Genomic DNA, 23,622 nt, shown 5'->3' with positions numbered 1-23,622 from the left:
CTAGACTGCAGACTGTTTTTGTACACCTGCAGAACCAAGAATGGATTGTACATTTTTAGGTGGTTGAAAAAAAAAAGATCAACTAAGAATAATATGTCATAACACTGAAATTATACAAAATGTAAACTTCAGTGTTCATAAATAATGTTCTGCTGGAGCACAGCCAGCCACTCTCCACGGCTGTTCCTGCACTACGATGGCAGAGTGGAGTCGAAGTGACAGAGACCAAATGGCCCACAAAATCCAAAATATTTATTATCTAGGCCTTTACTAACAAAGTTTGCCAACTTCTGGTGTAAGAGAATAATGGGCAATAATGGGGGAAAAAGAATGTTGGCAGGCCTGTAAGTATACCAAGCTCTGGAGATAAAGAGCTGTTGAAGGTTTTGAACATGGGAGAAAGCCAATTCACAACTATCTCTTATTTCTAAACACACAACCTGGGCTTGCAAATGTTTTTTAAATCAACAAATGAGGAAAATGTTTCAGATCCCTAAGCCCACTGTTTTTTAACATATACATGTATGTATGCCTATATATATATTTGTTCTTGAAAATAAGGACGACTTTTCTGGATGGGACATGCTTCTTAACTCAGGCTGTTCATCCGTCCTAACCTCACACAGATCTGCTGTGAGCAGCTTCCCCGGATTCTCCGTTAGACATGAAACAATGCCTTGTATTTTGGGGCTTCTCGAAGAGTGTATTTAGATGGTTCCTCCTTGGTTTTTCCTTTTTTTAGAAGTATGATTGCTCTTCTACCTTTCCTACAAAAGCTCAGACATAGATACAAAAAGTGAGGGTGTGCATTGACACAAAGAATTAGCAAAAAGTCCTAGCTCTCTCCAGAGATTTTGTGAGGGCCAGATCATTAGAGAAAACATGGCTCAGGCAAAACAAACTTCAGGAGGCCAGCTGTTGGACTCCGTGCCCCTCCTGTGGGTGTTCCCATCACATCCACCGTGGATGCATTTCAAATTTCCACTCTCATATTTTAAGGCAGCATGTTACCAAGCCTCAGAGGTGAAATCTAAGACAAGTGTAGAGAAACACACATGGGGAAAACCTCACAATAAGAAGAAAACAAACTCAGGGAAATGTGGTTAAGAAATATCAGACTCAATTAATAATGGAGATTTCAAACAGCCTTGGAGAAATCCAATACAAACCAAATTCAAACTGCATGCCAGTGCTTCCAGCCATGTTTACTTTCAATTGATAGGGTTTTAAAAAGTCTTAGGGGAGAATTCCTTAAGAAAACTAAATTTGGTTAAAACCTACATTCTTCTAGGAGATGAAAATTAGGTAAAAAACATTAACTTCAGATTTTTTCTCTTTTAATTAAAAATAGATAGCTTAGTATTTTTCTTTTTTGGTTCATTTGAAAAACAGACTTTTTTCTTGAGAAAAGGTAGGAATTTCCAATAGTAAAGGTAGAGCAGAGATGAAGTTAAGGAAGAATATAAAGGGAGAATGAGAAAATCTGTAATACTTTTAAAATGCAATTTTCAATCATACATAACTTGTCTTGGAGTTCATCCCAGATAAGTATCAGTATAGTCAGGGATAATAATGAATTCTGGATTAGAACTATGCAAAGCTTTGGAAGAGCAGCAAGCTCAAGTCTTGGGAATGCAATGTACGACATTTTGGAGTGATCTACTACACAAATGGAGAGCAAGTTTAACCCCTTATGTTAATATATTCTCATAAAAGTCCACCTACAGGGCACAGCCATGGGCATACTTGTCCACATATAGGTACAGACATGCATATGTACATGGACAGATAGACATGGGCTTTAGGATATAAAAAAGTTTGTAGATCAAATTTGTAACAGTGTAATGGTTTCTAGAAAAAAAATAATTTCTTAATCTGGCTCAGAATGTAAAAAAATGACTTCCCCATAACACTGTATAATGGATTCTCCAATCACAGTTTCCTATGGAAGCATAATGTATGTAGTGAATGATAAGAAAACCTTTACAATATCTAGAATTCATTTAAAACCTTTAGATGGGAAAAATTGAGATCCAATTAAAACCTTAATAAATGACTCTGTATTCAATATAAATATATTAAATTAATATGTGTACAATATAAAATTGGAAAAGTTATGGGAGCCTGCATTTTAATTTATTTCTGTCAGAAAACTGTGTTATAAGTCTGAATTACTTGATAATGGGGTTGTTTACAATGAAGCAAAACTGAATTTAAATAGAACTTTTTAGCCCATGACTTGTCATAACTCATGAGTTATCAGCCTTAAGGCATGTTGAGATCTCATTGGTGAAAAGCCTGTGAGAAGAGGAAAGATGGACCAATTGGAGCCCAGAAGAAACCTAGGGAGGCTGATAGCAATGATATAGACAGCCCATCAGAATCTCTCTTTCTCTTTCAAAAGAAGCAAGGGCTACTGCATGGCAAGTCCCATGTCATAGGTGAGATACAGCTTGAGAGTCCTGGGTAGGAGGTCATTCTCAGGGGCAGAAGTGGTACCAGTTTGGTTGTATGGGGACCTGGATGAGAGATATGCAGAATCTTGGTTAAAGTAGGACCCAGCTGCTGGGGGTTGATAGATATGTAGTGAGTGTACCTGTCCTATACACTCAGGGTATACCTGTTCTCCACATACATACCTATTTAACCTGGGTTTGTATCCTAGTATGTTTCCTAAGGAGGATGGATACATACTCTAGATTTTCTGACTACCAAATGTAAGACAACAGACTAAGCCTGGATGGTGCCAAGCGGCAGAGATTGGGCTCCTAGCATAGTGGCCGGCTGAATGTAGCTGTTAAGATGGCAGACCCAGAAGTCAAACTACTCAGATTCAAACCTCTGTTTCCCCACTTACCAGCTGGGGATGCCAACATATATATAGATGTTATGAGGATCAAATGGCATATTACATTTAATGGAAAAGAGTCTCCATTCTGTTATTATTATTTTTGGAAAAAGGTTTTTGGCTTTAAGTCACATAAATTGAGACTTAGAAAACTATGCTACATCTATGGGCTAGACTAAGCTATTCCTGTAGTTTGGCCACTTTTAAAACAAAATAGTCCTGGCCATAGACTCCCTCCACCTCCCACACTTCCACATATCTGGCTGTACCTTCATTCTCCAATAAGTTCAGAAACTGTTTTTATTCCCATCCAACTGCTTTTCTCCCATTTAACTGCTGTCCTTCTGAAACAATGATTGTGAATATTGCTTTGTAAAACTTCTGGTCCAGATTTATTCTAGAATCTCTTGAGCTTGTTTTTAGGTTGTTACAAATGTGTCTCTGTTTCTATCTATTTTTAGGCATAACTTGTAGATTTAACAAAAAAAATAACATTTTGGGAAGTGTGCTATTGAGTGGCGGGCATTTAATTGAGAGAGCCGTACTGAAGACTGCTAGATAATAAAGCCCTCACTACAGTCCACATAAGCCAAAAGATGCTAAATGTTTGAATGTGTTGATTTTTCTGAGACAGCCAAGGTGAATGACAATCATCCTTTTCCTCTTCTCCACAGCTATCTTTAGTCAAAGGTTTTGTTCTTTAGATCAGTGTTCCCCAACCCCCGGGCCGCAGACCGGTAATGGTCCGTGGGCCATTTGGTATGGTCCGCAGAGAAAGAATAAATAACTTACATGATTTCCGTTTTATTTATATTTAAGTCCGAACGATGTTTTATTTTTTTTTTAAATGACCAGATTCCCTCTGTTCCATCCGTCTAAGATTCACTCTTGACGCTTGTCTCGGTCACGTGATACATTTATGCATCCCACCCTAAAGGCTGGTCTGTGAAAATATTTTCTGATATTAAACCGGTCCATGGCCCAAAAAAGGTTGGGGACCACTGCTTTAGATAAATAGCACTAAGGAGTGTTCATAGTGAGAAACTGAGGTGAGTGGATTTTCAGGCATTATGTCACTTAATTCTCACAAGGATACACACTGTTGTGTAGGTTTAGGATTACAGAGAAGTTGAAAAACTTGATCAGGGTCACCCAGCAAGGAAGTGCTCTGCAAGGCTACCCACTAGAGTCTGCTGTGGGGTCTCCTAGACCTGCACACTTTTGCAGAGAATGATGTGTTCAGCCCGTCCTTGCCTTCCCATCTGCTACCCTGTCAGGCCCAGTCCCTCCTTCCTTAGAGTTTTGCTTCCACTTGGTTAAAGAACCTACCAGCTTATATTATCATGTATCTCTTGTCTCTCCCACTTGACCGAAGCTGAGCCAATGTTAGAGACCACAAAAGTATTCTCTCATCCCTGAGTGGTCCAGTAATATCTCAATAAATGGTTCCTCCTCCAGTTAGTGGTAGCTCAAAAAAGATTTCTTCTAAGTAGCTCTCAATAAAGGTTTGTCGAATTTGAACATAAATGAGATATTAAGTTTTTCTGGCCCACAAAAGGCCATGGGAAAAAACAGCAGCTTAAAATATACAGTCCTGATCAAGGAGTTAATTTTTGAAATGGAGTTCTTATTGAAAATGAACTGCTCTCCAAAGCAGATAAAGGGTCTGGGGGAGGGGTGGAGAGCAGGTTATGTTCTCTCAGGGCCACTGAAAAGAGGACCTGCCTTTGGGAGCAGGGAGTTGGTGCTCAGTCTCAGCTTCCTTTTCCTGTGATTCCCCCTGCTCTCATGATTTTGAATGTTCTCATCAATAAAACACCAAATCCTTGAAAGCCTGGTTTCTGCCTTCTGTTTGTGAGCCAATTTCATGACGTCACTGCCAGTGGCAGTCAACAGAGCTTTTCCTGACTGTGTAGGTAAACTAGACAGGGCTTTTAGCAAGTGAAACCTCTTTTGGGTAAATATTTTGGGCCTGGTTTTAAGATTTCTCTGACAGACCAAGTAGGTAGAAATCTGTGTATATACACAGAATGTTCTCTGCCTTCTTCTGCTGTGTGTGTAGTGTTGCTTTCCTTGTAGAAATAACTGTTTCTTTTAGCTTGTTCTTACTTGGGGATTGGGCTTTCCTTGTTGACTTCCACTCCAAGAGGGTCTGCTAAGGAAGGGCAGAGACGATCAGTGGTGGAATTCAAAGACTTTAACAACCGGTTCTCAGCCCTAATGACCGTTCTAAGTATAAAAAAATGATATACCAAATGGTAGTTATTTCATGCATTTAATACTTAAATAAGAACAACAAAAGAGGTACACAAAACCAGATAATAAGAGTTTTAAAATATTAATGAAAAAAATATTAAATAATACCTGACAAAAAAAAATAAAACTGTTATTTAAGATATTTTCATATTGTCTTATAAAATCTTTTCAGGACCCTAATGTGTTAGCTCATGTACATGTTAAAGCATAGGTAATTAAACCCCTATAGGTAAGGTTGGTTTAATTGGATTTAAAAGTATAATGAGTTTTATGAAATGAATAAACAAAACATTATAAGCATAGTTCCATCAAATTTTTTTCACCTATGAACGGAATGAACATTACTATAGGCACTTAGAATATGCTGATGCACAGAAGAATGTTAAAAAAGAGTAAGGAATGTAAATTTGTGATTTCCACATTGGGCAGCTGCCCAGGCACCCACCTTAGAGAGAACCACGATTACAAGTGTCATTTTAACAACTGGTTCACTGAATTCAACAAAAAATTAGGTATCAGTTCTGCTGAACCGGTGTAAACCAGATGAATCCCACCACTAGATAGGACCCGAAACACTTCTCCAGGCTCCCTACTGTTAAGTGGAGCCACTATATTACTCTCTGTTTTGGCCTAACTTCAGGGTGTATGGTGAAAAATAAGCCCTCTGGATTTCCAAGCCTAACTGGATCATTTGGATCTAACTTTGTTGCTGAAATTGCAACAAAGTACATTCAAATTCTAAACTTGTAGTAGGGGAGCAATGTACTGTCTATGCCTGGGAGTGCGCGCACACTCGCTCACACACACACACATACACACACACACTTTATATATATATTTATAGATACACACATGCACACAAATGCACACACACATACTTTATATCTGTACTTATATACACATATAAATCAATGTTTTTATATGAGAATATACATTTTCATATACATACATATATTCTATTTACTGTACTTTATGTTTACACATATTTTCATAAACACACAAGCTTAAAGCACGAAGAGAAATGCATTATATATGTCCATATATACACACACATATATGTATATGTCTGTGTGTGTACATAAAATACAGTGTAAGTTTTATGGCATCTTTGGTTAATGCTTATTTATGCTCTTATTAATGGCAAATTATTAATTTTAGATAAGCCGATCACAGAGTTTTAAAGCAGAGTGAAGGCTTTATCTTTAAACAGCCCAGGGAGAATTTTGTTTGCTTTTTAAGAATCCTTTGATGAAGCCTGTAGAGGGGTGATTCCAAGCCCATTCAACTTTTTAGAAAGTGTGAAATGTCAGCAAGTTTTGTTGGTCTGTTGGAGGAGACCAAATCAAGAAGAAGAAAAGACTGCTCTGTCTCCCCAGCCTGCTGCTGACTTTGTATATGATGAACGACAGAACATCTACAGAAATAAAAGAGAAAAGAAAAAGTAGCAAGCCCCGATGGGCAGCTAGGCGCCCAGGACGGCACGTGACTCAGGGGCGGGGCCTCGAGGGCCGCCAGCCAGTGGACAGGACCGGGGGAGGGCCCGAGGCCCAGGAGGCGGGGCCTGTGCCCGCGCAGCTCGCGCCGCGGTCCCCTTATTTGGATCTGCGGGAATGTGGACTGGAGCGGTCCTGCCACGGTATCAACCTCCAGCCTGTTCTCGGGGCTGTCCCTGACATAGGCGCACCCGCTACTCGGTGGCAGGAGGGTCGGCGGAGCGTCATGGCCTGCATCCTGAAGGTAACGACTTGGGTCCGTGGCTCGGACGCATGATTGGCCAGCCTCTTGCTGCTAAGAGGCACGGAGTCAGCCGCGGTCCCATTGCATCCTCATCTCAGTTGTCTTTTCCTGGCACTGGTCTTCTTTTTGTTCCTTTGGCAAATGCTTATGGGGGAGATTCTGAAGCATGCAGCTTGCACAGCCTCTCTTCCCACCATTCCTGTCTGGTCGCGCCTGCATTGAAGGCGCTGCAGACTGTTGGCTCTGGGGGAAAGCAGGGCTGTGTGACGAATAATGGGGATGGCAGGAGGGGAGGGGTGCTCCCGCGGGTCCTGTGGCTCTGGTCCCTGAGGCCTTTCTGGGACCACAGAGAGAGCAGAAGTGACCGTGTATAGGTTATTGGTGGTAAGGGGTATAGCGCTTTGAATGGGGGTGAGAGTGAGCAGAGGGATGTTCTACTGAGCATTTGATCATGTGAAGACAAACTTCGGAGTTTACAGGTAGTCTCATAGGAATGAGTTTTCTATGAGATCTGTTAGCTCTATGTGCCATTAGCTCTACTTTGGAAAAGTTCACAGGTGGATATATTTATTAGTAGAGAACTTCGGATCTTCCTTTTGCTCATAAATTTGAACAAACAAAATGATTTTACTCTCTGTCTGAGCCAGCTCAGCCACCACTTACTTCTTTGTTGAGTTTTCTTTCTCCAAGTTTGGGTTCTTAGCCTGGACTGAGCATCTTTCTGGATTCATAGCCTTGTGGCATCAGGTGGGAGGATTAGGAGTGAGTGCCTTACTTGAGAATTTTTCGTCCCACAGGAAGAGTGTTTGTTTCTGCACTATTGTTTCTACCAGTGCCTAATCCAACTCCTGAATGCGTGAATCAAAAACACTCACAGAATGAAGTTTTCTTGGGCCTTGAAGGCAAAGTGCAAAGGCCTATTTGTTCCAAGCTTGGGGGATCTGTGTATGACAGAGGAAGACACCAGAAAAAAAAATTTTTTTTTATTGCGTTATTGTGAAATGATCTGTTTCTCTGTAGGACGGTATGAAGCTATCTACTGCTATACTAGTAACCTCTTTCAACATGCCTTGGTGCTAATAATGCAAATAAGAGACTAACCTGGTAGAGTTTGTTTCCATTTCTTAGAATAAAGGAGATCAGATATTTCCTGTGACTTTTCTATGTTTCCTGTTTGGTTTCGGAACATTTTCTGGTAAACAGCAAATAGTCGCAAGATCAAGAGGAAGTAATACATCAGTGTTACAATATGGGATTTTTACCTTGAAGACTTAAAAGAAGGACTGAACTATGAATGAATCATCTGTACTATTTCTTGTATTATTAGCTGAAAGGAGAGTTGAACATGCCATTTATAGTTGGCTGTCTTCTTTCTTTTGGTTTCTCCCGTCTTATCTTGTACATGTTCCAAACAGTTTTAGGGTACATCCCAAGCTACACATGAATCTAATCCCAACCTTTCTATCATCTCATACTGACCTCAGAATTTGGAGCATATCTGAACCCTCCTCTATTTTTTCCTCCTCTGAAACTAATCTGGGACGCATGCGGGTAACCTGCAAAAAGCAAAGGCTTTGGACTCAGAAAGACCTTGATCTGAATGCAGGCTCTGCCAATTGCTACCTGTGTGATCTTGCATGAGTTGCTTAAATGTCTTTAAGTCTCAGTTCCTCAATATAGGATCAAAGTAATTGTACCAACTCCACAGAGTTGCAGTGGGATGAAATATTTTTAAAATGCGCCATTTTTTCCTGACATAATGATAACCACAGTTTAATTAATCTTTATCCTCAATTCATCTCATATAATTCTTTTATCCTTACATCACAACCTGCAAGGTGAGTATCATTGTTTAAAACCCCATTTTACAAATGAGGAAGCTGAGGTTTCTGAGTTTAAGAGATTTGTCCAAGGCAGCATTGTTAAGAACAGAGTGAGCCTGGAGTTAGACCCAAATCTGCCAACATTCCTTATATAGTGTGTCCGTAAAGTCATCGTGCACTTTTGACTGGTCACAGGAAAGCAACAAAAGATGATAGAAATGTGAAATCTGCACCAAATAAAAGGAAAACTCTCCCAGTTTCATACCTATTCAGTGCAGTTCGATGTGGGCTCATCTACAGATTTTTTAGGGCTCCTTAGGTAGCTATCCCGTATAGCCTCTACAGACTCATCACTAACTGATGGCCTACCAGAACGAGGTTTCTCCACCAAACTGCCGGTTTCCTTCAACTGCTTATCCCACTGAGTAATGTTATTCCTATGTGGTGGCGCTTCGTTATAAATGCACTGATATTCATGTTGCACTTTGGTCACGGATTCGAATTTAACAAGCCACAGAACACACTGAACTTTCCTCTGTACTGTCCACATGGCCGTGGGCTGCTCCGCTGTATACACGGTGTTATATCATCATCTGCGCATGCACACATGCTGCCACGTCATCCTACAGAAACTGGGAGGGTTTTCCTTTTATTTGGTGCAGATTTCACATTTCTATCGTCTTTTGTTGCTTTCCTGTGACTGGTCAAAAGTGCACCACGACTTAACGGACACACTGTACTTTAATTCTGTTCCTTGTATTTTCCCAGGTGATGACTTTCTAAGAAGTTCTTAAAACATTCAGAGTCTTCACCACCTTTGAAAGCAAAGTACTTTTGTGCAATGATGGTCCAGATCAGTGATTTTCAACCTTTTTCATCTCATGGCACACATAAACTAAAATTCTGTGGCACACCAAAATATATTTTTTGCTGATCTGACCAAAAAATAAGTATAATTTCACATTGGATGGCTATTGTTATATTGACTATTGTCATTTTATTATTTGACAATCTCAGGGAAAAGAGGTTAGTGCTCCTGACCAAATAGTCAGGCAGTACGTGTTTTAAAAGTTCTTGTAGCACACCAGTTTTTGCACACTTGTCCGGATGATCTGTTGTACACCTTTTCCCCTTGTTGTCTTTGAAAGGCCATGTTTGTTGGAGTGGAGAGCCTGGAGATCAGACATCAGTATAAGCTTGTTCTCCTGTGTGTGATTTTATAGTCACTGTAACTTGGAACCTCGATGTGCTTACACTGTAGAAGGCAGATAATTATTATAACTGCCTGACAGGGTTTTGTGAGGATAAAATAATGGACTGTTTCTTTTTTTAAACCAAAAAGTTTCCCTTATATTGCTAGTCCCAGACTTGGTGTTGGCATTGCAAGATGTATAAGCCATTGACTCCATCTTCTAGTGGCTTATGGTATCATGAGAGGAATGGAAAAATAAGTTAACATTTAGGTTACAATGAGAAGAATAACAGGTCTGTGGAAGGTGTAATACAATACAAGCATGGAGGGAGGGAGAGAGTAATAAACACTCTCATTGGGTGATCAAGACAGGCTTCTCGCTTAAGATGTAGGAGCTGGGTTTTCAAAATAGTATCAATATTTTCAAATAGTATTTACTGTGATGGAGCTTGTGTTTTAAAAAGATAACTTTGGAGGCAGTTTCCCTTTTATTCTGTGGCCCAAAACCAATCTTCTTCTCAACAGATCTTTGAGGAGATTTGATGATCTATTTTTACACAGGAGAAAATTGAGGAATGGAGAGGTTGATTAAAGTCTCATTATTGCCTACACAGTAGTGTCCCTCATAGTGGGAATCTCTGACAGGCTGAGAGGAGAAGCCCATGCCATTGACAGCTAGTGGTGGTCTTTGGGGGCATCCAGAATTATTCCCTCAAGGTTTTGTGCATAGTGAGGATCTCTTCTGCCCATGCATAGAGCTGGCTCTCATAACAGAAGGTTAATTACTTCAATAATCATCTAACTATGGAATTCATATTCACTCCACAGTGCATGGGCTTTTTAAATTTTTTTTTTTTACTTATTGTGCTGGTATGGTTTTAGATGTCCCAGCCAGTATTACTCCTTCTACCCACTGCATCACGCCCCCCCTCCATGCCCCATGCAACGTCTTGCATGGGCTTTGAAGTCAGAATATGTGGATTTCAATTATAGCTCCACCAGCTATAATTGTTACTAATTGTATAACCATAAGTAAGTTTCTTGATTTCACTGCCTGGGTTTCTGAAATGGGGATGATCATGCATCCTTCAATGTGTTATTCTAGGGGTTATATGAAAATAGATGCACATGATTGAGAATAGGCTAGTTACACTGTAGTAAAAAAGAGTTCTAGTGGGTTTATTTATTGCCGTGCTCCTGGGTAGGCAGCTCGCCTGGATACCCGCCATTGTGAACAATCAAGTCAAGGACCAGTCTCTTTGCAGGAGGTGTTTTAATAGCCTTTGAAATTTGATAGACAAAAGAGAAATATTTATTTGATTACTAGAGAAGTAAAACTTTTAAATTTTTATTACTTATTTTTTTTTGTAAATGACAGATAATTTAAAATTTTATATATTAAACCTATTCATATTTTCTTCTATGATTTCTACCTTTGATCAGCAGGTAGTTTTTGAACATAGTATCTTTTAAGCCTATATTTAACAAATATTTGGTGAGTTGTGCTTAGTTTTCTCTTCAAAACTGAAGTGGGCACAGAGTGGATATACAGACACAAGATACTTGTGAGTCATTCCTGCCTTGAAGAAGAGTATGGTTTTGCCAGTTGAGGAGAATTATGAACATGAAGCAGTTAGACAATAACACAGTAGGGGCACGGCTACGTTACAGTTATCTTCTCTACCAGATACCTCTCTTTGTAGTGCATTTATCTTGATTAATGAAAAACTGGATGAATTCACATCAAGTTATGAACTTGGTGCTTTACTTATTCTTTCTTCCCCTGACACAGACCTAATCCTTCATTGCATTGCATTAATTCTGTTTTAGGAAAATTTCTCAAATCTACCCATTCCTTTCTGCCTTCCTTATTCCCTCTGCCTCATCCAGAGCCTAGTATTTGATTTTTTGAAATAGCCTCCTTTCCTCCAGGCTCCTTGCGATCTTGCCCATCTTCCATACCACTCTCAAGAGTTTTGTGCTAAAGTGCAGTGCTGATCAAACCATTTGCAGGCTTAAATGCTTATTTTGGCTCCTCAGCTATAATGGGATAAACCCAACTATTTAGCTTGGCCTTCAAGTTCCTTCAGAATCTGGCCCTGTCCAGTAACTAGCCTGACCACCTACTACTTACCCACGGTCCAGACACTCATCTAAACTTATCTCAAGTCTGTACATGTAGTGCTGCCTTTCATGGCTCCATGCCTTTGAAGCATAGCATAGTCATAGTGATTGAGAGCTTGGGCTCTGATGTCAAACCACACTGTTCCAGTAGTAGATCTCTAAGCCTCAGTTTCCTCATCTGTGAAATGGGAGCAAAAAGATAGTGCCTACTTCTTAAGGTTATAAGATATAAATGAGCTAATTCCTGTAGAACAGAACCTGCCGTATAATTAGTCCTGTATGCTATTTAGCTATGAGTTCCACTCACAGAAATTCTACTCATTTAGCTATGAGTTCCACTCACAGAAATTCTACAGAATTTCCACTGTTATTTCAGTGTCACCTCTGTGTTCAAGCCTTCCCCTGCTTCAGCAGCCATCCTCTGTGCTCCCATGGTCCTGGTTCTTATGTCTGTAGCAGCAGATAGTAACCTGGACGGTCAGCTAGCTAGTTACATACCCATCTTTTGTTTGACTATAACTCATAAAGGGCAGGGGTAATCAGTAGATCACTGATCAGCTAGAGTTTACTAAGAGTCTGTAAATGAGTATGTTCTTACCCTCAATAAGATTACAGACTCAATGAAAAGGCAAATAATTAAACAGGTAATTCCAAGTATGCAAAGTATTTTGAAAGGTGTAGCTAGTGGTATGGGAGTATATGGGTAAGAGTGTTGGTGGTCACCTGACTACGTCTTGAAGCAGAAAAGGTCTTGTCTTACTCAACTTGGTATCAATAAGAACTAGCCTAGCTCTCAGTAAAGTATTCCCTAAATGTTTGTGGGATGTACACATGGTGTTATTAACATTTTTTGAGGGGCCAATTATGGACATGGACCTAATGTGTCCTCCTCTGTGAACAGCTGGATTCTTCATGAATATAGCATGAATTTTCCCTCTAACGTATAGCACGTCAATCAGAGTTTATCAATGAATTTGCTTTTTAAGATCATTCTCAGTTTGTTTCTTATAGATCTGTTACTACTTTCAAATAAAATCTGTAGCCAATTTGAAAACTAGAGGGGGGGGGGAAGAGAACAGGACTGAAAGGAAGAAAGAAGGAAAGTGTAGCAGTGGCTTATCTTTTCGTTGTGATCATTTTGGTTCCCCAAGGGAAAGGAGACAAAAAAGCGAAAGCAGAAAACAAAACAAAGGAATTCCCAACACCCACAACCACACAGTTTGTGGTTCTCAAACTATGTGGTCTCAAAGCATTTGAAAATAACACGGCATCACTGAGACTGGAAAGCCACCGAGATCACAGGTACACAGCTTATAAATCTGAAACGCTAAGATACCCCAGTCAGTAGAACAGACAAGGCACTTTGTCTGATAAGTCTCCTATGACATTTCTTCCTGCTGCCCAAGAAATGATGGGGTCTCAGTAGCTTCCCGGACTAATTTTCAGTCCGATGTTGACTGAGCAGATGTTTTTGCAACTTCCGTTAGCACACTTTGGGGAATGAGTTGCTTGTGTAAAAGCAGTATTGTTTGGATGAATTGATAACAACAGCAAAGAGTAATAGTTACTATTTATTGAACAGTTAGAGTCTTCAGGCTGGGTCCTCTGCCAAGTGCTTTGCATGCATCATCTCATGTAAACTTTTATTACAAGTGAAGATACTTCAGAGAAGGTGAGTTGTGCCTATGGTTAGCAAGTGGTAAAGATAGGGTTTACTCTAAGCCCAGTGTGGTTACATACTCTGTTTTTTACCTTCAGTGCCCGTTAAGTGATTGTAGGGGCTTTGAGTTTGTCACCATCTCCTAGCCTGGCAATACTAAGTCTAGATAGCTTCCTAACTCCCGCCTGGTGGGGATCACTTTTAGCTGTGTTATTTTTATTTATTCCTTTCTCAGAGTTTCCTTTGTGACAGAGGAAATAGAGGAAATAGAGGGGCCACAAAGACTGGAGAGATAAGAGGGCTCTAATTCTGCTTCTAACACTTAATAGCCCTTTGACCCTGGGTAAATCACATGACTCCCTCCACCCTTCTGCCCTGAAAGACTCACAGGTCTCTTTGGGGAGCAGAGGAGAGGGGTGGTATAGTGTTGGATTTACCCTTACGTTTAGGGCCTCTTCAGCTCTGGGAAGAGACACTGACATTTTTGTATTTACAATTTTATATTCTCTTCCTGAGAACCACAAGATATATAAGCTTCAGGCTCCCCAACCTGGATTCCCCCTGGGGTGGTGTTGGAGTCCAAAAGAGAGAATGCTCTTTCAGGCACTTTGTGAAGCAGAATGTACTGTCCACACATGGCAGAACTATTATTAGTATTATTAATCATTAGCAGCTTGAATGCAGGAACTCTGTCTTGAGGGCTGGTGGGAGACAGCAGGGTTTAGATTTGAGGAGAGCAGAAGGAGCCTGTAGCCCTTCAGCAGACGACTGGGGGAAGCTATGAAGTCTCCTCTCTAGGAGGAAGACTTCCGCCCGTTTGTGACAATTTAACGCATACTCGTGCCTGAGAGCTGAGAATGGGGTGCGTTGTTTTCTGTTTCCTGGCTTCAGGGAAAAGCAGAGGATGGCATTTTTCTAATTGGAGAGAGTAGATTTACAAGTGCTCCCTCGATCCCATTATAGAAAGCTGCAGTTAGCTCCTGGTTATTGAAAGGCTCATTATTCAGTTTATGGGTCATCCAGATCCTGTCTGTTCCTGGCCAGCCTGATGTACACCTTGTCTGCGGTTTACTGCCAATTATCACCTCCACCAGGGCTGGGAAGGAGAGAGGAGCTACCCCCCCAAATTGGTTAATTCTTCTTGTTAGCAGCTCTGACAAGGCTTGTTAGCAGGAAGGTAGCTCTAGGAAATGGCTCAAATGAGGTGAAGGGATTATCTGTGCTTGCACTATTGTTCTCTCTTTCTCAGCTCAAGGATTGAGAATAGGCTCTGGTTCTGATTTTAAATGGATTTAAAGTCACTAAATCAGAGAGACCTGGGCCTAGCTGATCCAGAGACTTTAATGAACAGCAATGTCAGGGTAGGTGACATTCTCAGAGGGGCCCTTTGCCCCACACCCTGTATCTCCGGGTCTGCCTCTCATTTCCTGTGTGATGTGGAGGGGTGGGAGCTCACAGCATCTGGTACTTGGGAGAGTTGGGGAAAGTTGACTCCTAAAGAGATTGATTGCTCAGGGGCCAGGAAAAGAGATCCTTGTACTTGAATCATTTTATTGTTTATGTATTAAAATGTCTGTGTGTCCACATATGCGTAGTAAATACAAGTATATAAGAAGAAATATGCACCTATATTTGTGGTAGGCAGTAGACATGACCAGAGCAAGGACCATAGGCCAGGCACAGACGATCAGTAGGGCGGAAATCCCCAGGCCTAGCGATGGGCAAACCTGGAAAGAAAAGACCTCTGCCCCCGGGTGAGCTTTCCTCCACTAGCATATTGCTGCTGGTTGTGCCGTTTAGACCACTTGATTTCTTATCACTGAACATGTGTTGCAGACCCTCCCCTTTCATGTTGCTAGTCATGCAGTTTAGATTCCCTTAGAGGGGGGATGAACAAGGGGGCCAGAGAATAGCCTGGAAGCATTAACCCCTAGGGATAACATCTAGGCCTCAGTTGTGTTTCAGCGTCAGGCTCAGAAGAGCAGCGAAACCAGACAAGCGATGCCACGCCGACCTCAGGAGCAGCTACACTGACCAAGGACCGACTGCCCTGGCGCTGAGCCCTGCCCTGGCGCTGAGCCCTGCCCTGGCACTGACCGATCTGTGGAGACCACCACCCTGAAAGGACATACCTCGAAAGCTGGTGAACATTCTGTTGAGATCCTCCCTTGCTACCTCCTCTAAAATCTTCCTCCTTAAAAAAGTCCTTAGGTAGGATAGAAAACCCAGAGAGCTCTTCCTTCCGGAAACACAGGCCTTCCTCTTCCTCCTCTCCCCCACCCCCACCCAGTGCATTTTCCTTGTCTTTCTCTTTCTCTTCAGCTTTGAGGCAGTGGTCCCCAACCTTTTTCGGGCCACGGACTGGTTTAATGTCAGAAAATATTTTCACAGACCGGCCTTTAGGGTGGGACGGATAAATGCACAAAATAAAATTATGCGACCGACTGGTGTAAAAACTGTGGTATTTTAAAATATAAATTGTCAAACTTACGAGACAAGAGTCAAGAGTGAGTCTTAGATGGATGTAACAGAGAGAATCTGGTCATTTTAAAAAAATTAAACATCGTTCAGACTTAAATATAAATAAAACAGAAATAATGTAAGTTATTTATACTTTCTCTGCGGACCGGCACCAAATGGCCCACAGACCGCTACCGGTCCGCGGCCTAGGGGTTGGGGACCACTGCTTCAAGGGGCCCCATGAGACTAGCAACCAGGGGAGCAGTGAGCAGTGGCAGTTCATCCCTGGCTAACCCCGGAACCCGTCTCCAAGGCCCCCTTTTCTCTGCCTTCCCAGAGAGTCAGAGTAGCCCTGCCTGCGCTCATGTCTTTCCTGTGACCTTTCTAGGGAACCGAGGCAGCCCTACCTAGGCTCTCCTGGTGCTTCGTTCCTAGGTGCTTCCTTGTTTCACTGTCCCCAGCTCTGTAGCTATTCGGGGCACTCATTCTCTCGATTGAGTTGCCCACCCAGTCCCTTCTGAGCGTATTCCTGCACGGCCAGTAACTTCTTGCTTTACTGGTTGCACTTTGTGTTTTGACTGAGTTCTCTCCTTCTGGGAGATAGGAATTGAGGTCATATTCCCGCAGTAACACTTTCATTCAATCCTGTGTTTAGTATTTTCTCAGGCTTGAAAATTCTTGCATGCCTAATTGTTTTCTGGAAGGGGCCTCCCTCTAGTATCAAGAGGCTATTTTGTTTCCTAGTGAATTTATTAGCTGTGCGTTTGGTCAGTTATGAAAATGATATTTGCATCTTCCTTTGAGGAGATCATGATCATAAGGGAATTGGAAGTAAAACGTGCATGGTCTCATTAGGAGGGAGTGAGTCCTGATTAAAATGTGTACATGGGGCTCGTCTTAGAGTTTAGGACTGAAATGAGCAAGTGCCTGTCCTGAAGCCATTTATCCCTTTGGGACAAGTGGGATAGACATCCATGGAGAGCAGGGCTCCCATTCCTGGTATCACTGTGAGGTGTTCTTGGCCCCAACAATGCACTGGCCACTAAAGACGGAGAAGTAAATGTCTCTGTTTGTGAAGGGTTTGCTTTATCAGCGAGGGAGAATGGAAACAGGAAAGAAGGGCTGTTCTGTAGGGAGTGCGCAGTGAGAGGCCTGGGGGTGCAGCGTCAGAGCTGCGCTGGTTCTGAGTCCAGCTTTGTGATGAATATGAGGAATGACAATAACACTTAACAATACTTCTAGTTAATGCTCTTGAGCAGTGCTATCTAGTAGAACTATAATGCAGGCCACTTATGCACTTTTTTTTACACTTTCTAAGAGTCACACATACATACAAAAGCAAAAAAGAAAAAAAAAGAACCAGGCAGAATTTAATTAAATAATAGTACATTTTATTTAACCCAGTATATCCAAATCATTTTCATTTTAATATGTAATTCATATAAAAATGATTAATGAGAATTTATATTCTTATTTCATAGGTCTTAAATTCAGGTGTGTACTTTATCGTGATAACATTCCTCAATTTCGATGCTAAATTTCCACCAGAAATACTTGGATTTGCATTTGGAGTATATAAAACATACAATAGAAAAAGTAGATTTACATTTTCAAGTTACTTTTAGGATGCTTAAAAGTTTTCCAAAAGTTGAACCAAATATTTGTTTTTAAATAAAGTGAAATAAAATGAAATGAAAAATGTGGTTCCACAGACACACCGGCCATGTTTGAGGTGCTCCACAGCCACCTGTGGGTAGTGGCGGCTGAATTGGACAGTGTGTTTGCTCAGGTAGTCATCCTCTCCACCGGAAGGGGCTGATAAACTTGAAGGCAATGAGAGCAGTGTGGGGGGTGGGGGGTGGAGGGGGATTGCTGATTGATTAGGGAATAGGAGGGAGGACACCTTTGTTTGTCAGACTCTTGGCAACCAAAGGAAAGCAAATGATGAACAACTAATGAGTGCTGTATCCAGGGAAACATTGAAGCCTTTGATGAACCCTTGAAATTTCCTCTAAAATGGAGTCCCAGGTTTCTCTATATCCTGAGCCGTGTTGAGCCCCAGATGTTGAGCAGCTGTGAATTCTCCTGAGGGAGTGCTGCTTTGGTCTTAGTGTGGTAGTGTTAACTCCTGGAGGCTTTGAGGTCAGAGACAGACTTTATACACTTTTATTCGAGTCATTCCTTTCCTCCAGGAGGGCGGTCACATATGGCAGCAATTTAGACATCCAGAATATACCACATGTTTCCTTTTAAGTCAAGAGAGTAAGGTGATGGGAGTTCCTTTGTACAATTTGTTTCATTTTTTTTTTTTTTTACTGCTTATTTGGGTGAGTATACATTCAGCAATATAGTAATAGATGTATGTCCCATGGTGCTTTGAAGGACTCGAAGTGTAAAGCTGCAGCCCTGTTTTGCTAATTATACTTCTGCATTGTATTCCTGCCCTGCTTTACCTAGTCAGCCTGGATCATAGAGCGTTAGTGTTTTTTCATGAGATGAACATTTCATTATAATGATGTCAGCCTGCCAGGTAGTGTACAGATATTTATTAACTCACAACATTTCAGGATGGGCATTATTACTTTCACCTGACAGATGAGGAATCTGGCTCATATACTTAACAACTTTGCTAATGCAAGAACATTGTGGGGTCCCCATACTACAGCCTTTGGGTCAGATATCCCTGCTGCCTGTTTATTTAAACCCATGATTAAGAATGGGCTTTGCATTTTTAAATGGTTGAAAAAGAAATCAAAAGAAGAATGAGATTGCATCGTGTGGAAATGTATGAAGTTCAGGTATCAGTGCTCACAGAGAAGGTTTCCTTGGAACCCAGCACACATGCGCTGCCTGTTGCCTGTCTGCTTCCATGCTGCGGTGGCAGACTGGAGAAGTGGACATGTGGACTGTGTGGCCCTCATAAAGCCTTAAATATTTTTTTCTTTTCTATTTTGTATTGAGTTTATTGGTGTGGAATTGGTTAATAAAATGATACAGGTTTCAAGTGTACAATTCTATAATATATCATCTGCCTATTGTCTTGTGTGTTCACCACCCCAAGTCAAGTTTTCTTCCATCAGCATCTGTCCCCCTTCTACCGTCTTCTACCTCTCCCTGTCCCCCTTCCTCTCGGGTAATCGCCATACTGTTGTCTGTATCTAGGATTTTTTTTTCTTTTTATAATCCTTCTAAATATCTGTCTCTTTACAAATGAAGTGAGCCAACCCCTGTGCTGCACCATTAGGTCCTTTCAGGAGACTCTCAGAGCCAGGGTAGGGGCAGCGGGCGCCCTCATGCGTGGCCAGCACTCGCCCTGGGGCCCCGCATCCTGATGTAAAGGATGTTTACTGAGCATGGAGCCAGGCACTGTGTGTACGAGGAGCCTGAAGCTTAGGGAGGATAAGTACTCCCCAGAGCTACATAGCAGGGCTGGAATTCAGACTGCAAAGCCTAGTTCCTGCCTGTTGCTGCTCACAGACATGCTAACCACAGTGTTATTCGGCTTGAACTGTACCAGGGTGACCCCCCAGACCTCCCAAAGGCTTGTTATACCAGAGATTGCCAAGCTCCACCCCCAGAGTTTGTGATTCTCTTGGTCTGGAGTGTGGCCCCAGAATTTGCGTTTCTAACAGGTGCCCAGGTGATGATTACTGATGCTGCCTGTCTGTGGACCACACTCTGAGAAGCCCTGCCATACTCATCCTGCTCAGTAAAAAGTTGTTGAGTTATGAAAGGCTTCAAACCCATGCACTCCTCAACAGAACTGACTAAGAGTTTAAGTCAATTTGAAAATTTAAGTAAGTGCATTCTAATCGGTTCTTTAAGCATCGTAATCACTTGGTTTCTGCCTCCATTGTTTTTCATTAAACACAAGCTTTCTGGGCTCAGGCCACCATGAATGGTGAAATGCACATGCCTCTGTGCCCTGAGGTGAGGGACTGGGGCAGAAATGACCCCTTCATCAGTGGCATCCCTCATTTCTGGAAACTCATTTCTTTCAAATCAGTTAGTTTGGTTTTTTTTGTATTTTTCTGAAGCTGGAAACGGGAGGCCATCAGACAAGACTCCTGCATGCACCCGACCGGGATCCACCTGGCACGCCCACCAGGGGGCGATGCTCCGCCCATCTGGGATGTTGCTCTGTTGCAACCAGAGCCATTCTAGCGCCTGAGGCAGAGGCCACAGAGCCATCCTCAGCGCTCGGGCCAACTTTGCTCCAATGGAGCCTTAGTTGCGGGAGAGGAAGAGGGAGACAGAGAGGAAGGAGAGGGGGAGGGGTGGAGAAGCAGATGGGCTCTTCTCCTGTGTGCCCTGGCCGGGAATCGAACCCGGGACTCCTGCACGCCAGGCCGACGCTCTACCACTGTGAAATCAGTTTTAAAAGTTAATGGTGGTTTATAAACCAGGAATTTGGTTCCTGCTGATTGCATGTCAAACCGTTTCTTGTTCCATTGTCGCCCATTTTTCTACTGGCTAACAAGGTGACCTGGTGGTACGGGAAACAGCTTCTGTAGTCAGATTGTACTGACTTTGGTCACAAAAGTTAGTGTGTTCGTGCTAGAGCTTACTATCTTAATTATTGGCTTAGGCATTCAGATACTTAAAAAGTCATTATTTAAGGATTAGGAACAGGGAGAGCGAAGACTGGTGAAAGATGATAGCTTTTTTTTCATGTTGATGATTCATAGGCTTGTTTGGGGTTTTAATAAGTAACAAAAAGGATTGGAAACTGCTGGCATAAAGAAGAAAATAAATCTCTTGCGTTTTTCCTTTTGCTTTCTTGTGACTCTATTTCTATTCTTTTATTTACTGTTCAGCCCTTTGTTCTGATGTCTCCCTTTTCCTCTCTAGTTTCTGGGTGTCTCCCCAGTACAGGTGTCAGAAGGATTAGCAGCTATATGCCTAAAGAACCATAACCTCAGCCCTGTGGAAGGTAAGCCCTATAGAACTCTGTTACCAGCCAGAGAAAGCCCTCTTGCAGAGTGCCAGGATCTAAGCCAGCTTGAACTTCAGCTTGAATTTCTAACTTCATTAGAAATTCATAGAACTGTGACTCACTTCTATTCCTGGGATGAACTTATTGGCATGGTGTTCATGACAGCCCATTGATGTCATCCCACTCACCTTTGCCACACAGCTCAGAGACTAACTTTACTGCTGCTACCTGTACTTTTTATTGCTGACCTCCACCTTGGCATCCTTCCTTCCTTTCTCTTCATTTCTGGGAGAAAATTTGTTTCCCAGAAGCAGCAAGCACCCGACCCACTGCCACCTTATGCCTGCAGCTCCTCTCATTTGTTTAGTTGGGTGTAAGAGAATCTCTCTCTCCTACCCTGGTTTATACCCTTTAATTATTTGTTCCTTAGGTTGTTTAATGTTTATTTAATTCTATCATGCTGTTTAATCCTGGCAGCCCGGTTGATGGCCCAAGCTGAGCCAAGATCTGCAGTGATTTCAAACTTGTTGGTAAAGTTTGTTTTCCCCTCACCCATCTTTGACCCTGGATATTGAAACCTTATTTAAGAAATGACAGCCAAACCACATACCACTCTGGATTTCTGTGTTAGAACAATTGAAATTCACTATATAGTCTCCTGGATTTGTATGGGTTAAAGGGGTCTGTGTTTGACCTTTTTCTCTCTCATCTTCAGGAAATAGAGACTTGTGAACAGAGAGTTTATTATTTAGCATTTAGAATCCAAGAATCCTAGGTGAAGGGAGGGGGAGACAGGATGAAGGGAGTTAAATGAAGATTTAATTCCTTTTTAGGGGAAAGTAGGCTTGTATGAATAATAACATTAATTGTAATGATGGCTTACATTTACCAAAGGTTTGCAAGTATTGTGTTGGGGCTTTATATTTTTGTTTTATTTCATCCTTATAAGATCATAAGATAGATACTAATATAAATTTCCCATATAGATAAGGAAGTTAAGTAACCTCCACAAGGCTGTACAACTATTAAATGCGAGAGTAGGATTTGAATGCAGAAGTTTAGCTGAAGTAAAATACATGTAATAGATTATATTCCTATAGTCATGTGTGGGCAAACTATTTGCAACTTGCTCACAGTAATAATAAAATACTTTTATGATAAAATAACATTAGTACACATTTTCTCAGCACTTTATGGTAGGCACTGTCTTTCAAGACATATACCTGGTTTCTTTTAATATTTAACAATTCAATTAGAAAAATGCTATTCCTGTCATATGTATTTCATCTGTGAGGAAGCTCTGAGGCTTAGAGAAAACTCAAGTTCTTTGCCTAAGGTCCCATGGTCAGTGAGGAGAAAACTTGTGTGACCATATTATTTTATAAATCTATTGTCAGTAGCTAACATTTAGTATGCACAGTTAGGCCTAGGCACTATTTTCAGCACTTGACATTTATTAACTCGTTTAATCCCTATTTTCCAGATAAGGAAACTGAAGCACAGAGTGGTTAATGTCATCAAACTATTTTGGCAGGGGTGAGATTGAATCCAGGCAGTTTGGTTCTGACGTGTACGTATGTAAGAAAGCTGTACACGGGTGGCCACAAATCCTATCCCCCCCCCCCCCATTTTGGCGGTTTACCTCCTAGTACAGCTTATCATTTAGGACTATTGAAATCCATTCTAGTATGAAATCAACCCACTTGAAGGAGCTTGTGTAAATAATAAAAAAAAACAACTGCTTGATTTTTGAGTTGAGATAAACGGAATTAAAAATAAACTTTGAGGTTTTTTTTTTTTTAATACTTCTGAAGAAATTTGAATCAGATCGCACTGAGGAAGACTCACTTGGGTCTTCAGACCTGGTGAAACTAACTTCCTTAGGGAGATGGTATTTGTACTTGAACATGAGCATGCATACATGGAGTGTATTTACCATTCTGTCTCGGTGCGGAGCCAGGTAGTTTTCCCTCTTGACTGCTCTCCCTGCCTCCGGCCCCATCATCGCCTGTCCCCCTGGATCGCATCACAGGGCATCTAGAATGATCTTTTAAAAAGAAAATCAGATTATGGTAGTTTCTTGTCTAAACCTTTTGGTGGCTGGTGGCTTTATCTGTCACTTGGAGCAAAATCTAAACTGCTCTCCGTGCCTCAGAGTGCTCATGATCTTGTCCTGCTTATTTTAGAGAGATCGTCTCCTACACCTTGCTCCCCTGCTCATTTTTATTCCGTCTGGTTCTCGGGTTATGTCAAGTTCATTCCCACTTTAGAGATGCAGGGCTGTTTGTTTCCCCACCGGCCGTACCTTCTCCCAGGCTCTTCTTGCTGCTATTTCTTCCTACCTTTCTTGTCCCAAATTAAAATTGATTGCCTTGGGCAGCCCTTTACTGACTCTGCCAATGAACGATAACTCTTTCTGATATTCCCCATTATGCTTCCCTGTTTACTGTGGGCATAGCACTTTCCTAATATATGAATGCATGTGTGTTTCCTTGTTTATCTGTCGGTGAAAAGACGGAAAAGGCAGGAATCATGATTATTTTGTTCATCACTACGTACTTGGCATCTAGCACGGTGCAGTCAACA

At 41.6% G+C, this 23,622-nt stretch overlaps 1 protein-coding gene across 2 annotated transcripts in view; it reads left to right on the top strand.

The window, feature by feature from the left end:
- Positions 1–6,682: 6,682 nt before the first annotated feature.
- The window catches only part of ST6GALNAC3 (ST6 N-acetylgalactosaminide alpha-2,6-sialyltransferase 3), a 617,424-nt gene continuing 600,484 nt past the window's right edge, over positions 6,683–23,622 (top strand). For both annotated transcript variants that reach the window (XM_066268873.1, XM_066268872.1), the window contains exon 1: positions 6,683–6,841. In XM_066268873.1, coding sequence (XP_066124970.1) covers positions 6,824–6,841 — 18 coding nt within the window. In that variant the 5' untranslated portion in view covers positions 6,683–6,823. The remainder of the gene's footprint in view (positions 6,842–23,622) is intronic.

The sequence above is a fragment of the Saccopteryx bilineata genome, chromosome 3 (assembly GCF_036850765.1).
Source record: "Saccopteryx bilineata isolate mSacBil1 chromosome 3, mSacBil1_pri_phased_curated, whole genome shotgun sequence".
NCBI classification, from domain to species: Eukaryota; Metazoa; Chordata; class Mammalia; order Chiroptera; family Emballonuridae; genus Saccopteryx; species Saccopteryx bilineata.
The sequence above is the reverse complement of the archived record's forward strand: the minus strand, read 5'-3'. Positions and strand labels throughout refer to the sequence as shown.